Here is a 2,157-nt window from a genome sequence, read left to right as displayed (position 1 = left end):
TTTTTTTGTTTTTTTTTTTTTTTTTTTTTTTTTTTTTTTTTTTTTTTTTTTTTAAGAGGTTTGACAGAGGGAACTTTAACTGCTATGGTCTTATCGTCCCGAAATCGAGGAGAGAAGGAAGACAGGATAGGAGAAAGCCAGCCGTTTCCGAGAACGAACATTATCCCATCAGGATAAAATCCGCCCCGGGCGGGAATCGAACCCGCGGCCTAGCGCTTACAAGGCAGACGCACTACCAACTAAGCTAACTAGGCTGGCCCGCTAAGGTCTTAATCGTCCCGAAATCGAAAAGAGAAGGAAGACAGGATTTTAGAAAGCCAGCCGTTCCGACAACAAACATCCCTTCAGGATAAAATCCGCTCCGGGCGGGAATCGAACCCGCGGCCTAGCGCTTACAAGACAGACGCGCTACCAACCGAGCTAACTAGGCTGGCTACTTATTAGTATTCGGTTCAATAAAGAGGTGTTCTATTAAACGGTTGGTATAATGGAACAACTTGTTCTAAGGTGACAGTCTAAATAAAGCCCTGATTATACTTACCACATTAAAGGTAGGGTCCTCGTTGCCATACTGGAAGAAGGGAGCGGTAAGTCCTACAGTCTTGTCACCAGCTACATGTGGGAATCGAACCCGCGGCCTAGCGCTTACAAGACAGACGCGCTACCAACCAAGCTAACTAGGCTGGCTACTTATTAGTATTCGGTTCAATAAAGAGGTGTTCTATTAAACTGTTAGTATAATGGAACAACTTGTTCTAAGGTGACAGTCTAAATAAAGCCCTACTTATACTTACCACATTAAAGGTAGGGTCCTCGTTGCCATACTGGAAGAAGGGAGCGGTAAGTCCTACGGAAATCGAACCCGCGGCCTAGCGCTTACAAGACAGACGCGCTACCAACCAAGCTAACTAGGCTGGCTACTTATTAGTATTCGGTTCAATAAAGAGGTGTTCTATGAAACTGTTGGTATAATGGAACAACTTGTTCTAAGCTGACAGTCTGAAGTCTAAATAAAGCCCTACTTATACTTACCACATTAAAGGTAGGGTCCTCGTTGCCATACTGGAAGAAGGGAGCGGTAAGTCCTACAGTCTTGTCACCAGCTACATGGAAGTCGTACGCCATTAGACCTAACCAATGGAGGTTGTTTTGAAGAATGGTCGGCTCATAATCTGCGAATAGAAAAAAAAATGTCCTCAATAAACTACACCCCCTGCCTCGGTGGTTTAGTGGTCAAGACGCTCGCCTGGTAAACAGGAGGGCGTTGGTTCAGTGTTCTATCAAACTGTTAGCATAATGGAACAACTTGTTCTAAGCCGACAGTCTAAATAAAGCCCTACTTATACTTACCACATTAAAGGTAGGGTCCTCGTTGCCATACTGGAAGAAGGGAGCGGTAAGTCCTACAGTCTTGTCACCAGCTACATGGAAGTCATACGCCATTAGACCTAACCAATGGAGGTTGTTTTGAAGGATGGTCGGCTCATAATCTGCGAATAGAAAAAAATGTCCTCAATAAACTACACCCCCTGCCTCGGTGGTTTAGTGGTCAAGACGCTCGCCTGGTAAACAGGAGGGCGTTGGTTCAATCCCAGCCGAGGTATGAAATTTTATCCTCAATATAATTTGAGAATTTGACCACAATAATAGTAGTAGACTATTGACTGCAGAAGTAAAAAGACTTTTCAATCTTGTGTGAGCAGTATGTATAAATAAGCACTATTGTTAGGTACTTATTATTATAAACTACCCCTAATCCACCCCCCAAATCGTCTTTGGTTTTCTACATGGTTGATCTTTAAAAAAGTTCTAAAGTCTGTTTTGAATTTTTTGCACTCAGCATATCGACTTACACGTATCAATCTTGCTTATAACAGCGGACACGGCAGCAGACAGATAGAACCCATGCTTGTTGAATTCTGTCCTCAGTTTAACCACCAGTTTGGAGAACCCTTTCTTGTCCGAATCGCCTGGCTTACATACACCCTGTAATGAATAGAAATGGTGTACCCTGTATGATATTGAAACGGTTTATTTTTTAATTATTTCCCATGTCAATAGTTCCGAATAGAATGTAGGTACCTTTTTTATTCTGCTCGATTGGACTGAAAAGTCCCTTTACCCCAGCAGTCTAACCAAGGAGTCCAAACAGTGATG

General features: G+C 42.9%; 1 protein-coding gene across 1 annotated transcript in view; it reads right to left on the bottom strand.

The window, feature by feature from the left end:
* Nucleotides 1-2,011, bottom strand: part of LOC103516792 (chitotriosidase-1-like) — a gene marked incomplete at its 5' end in the record, with an annotated part of 5,375 nt that extends 3,364 nt beyond the window's left edge. The window contains 2 exons of the mRNA XM_026829084.1: nucleotides 1,033-1,172; nucleotides 1,854-2,011. Of these exons, the coding sequence (XP_026684885.1) occupies nucleotides 1,033-1,172; nucleotides 1,854-2,011 (298 nt within the window). The remainder of the gene's footprint in view (nucleotides 1-1,032; nucleotides 1,173-1,853) is intronic.
* Between the last annotated feature and the right edge of the window lie 146 nt (nucleotides 2,012-2,157).

Source organism: Diaphorina citri, unplaced genomic scaffold (genome assembly GCF_000475195.1).
Source record: "Diaphorina citri unplaced genomic scaffold, Diaci psyllid genome assembly version 1.1 scaffold1665, whole genome shotgun sequence".
Taxonomy (NCBI): Eukaryota; Metazoa; Arthropoda; class Insecta; order Hemiptera; family Psyllidae; genus Diaphorina; species Diaphorina citri.
Note: the sequence above shows the minus strand (reverse complement) of the source record. Positions and strands in the feature narration are given on the sequence as shown.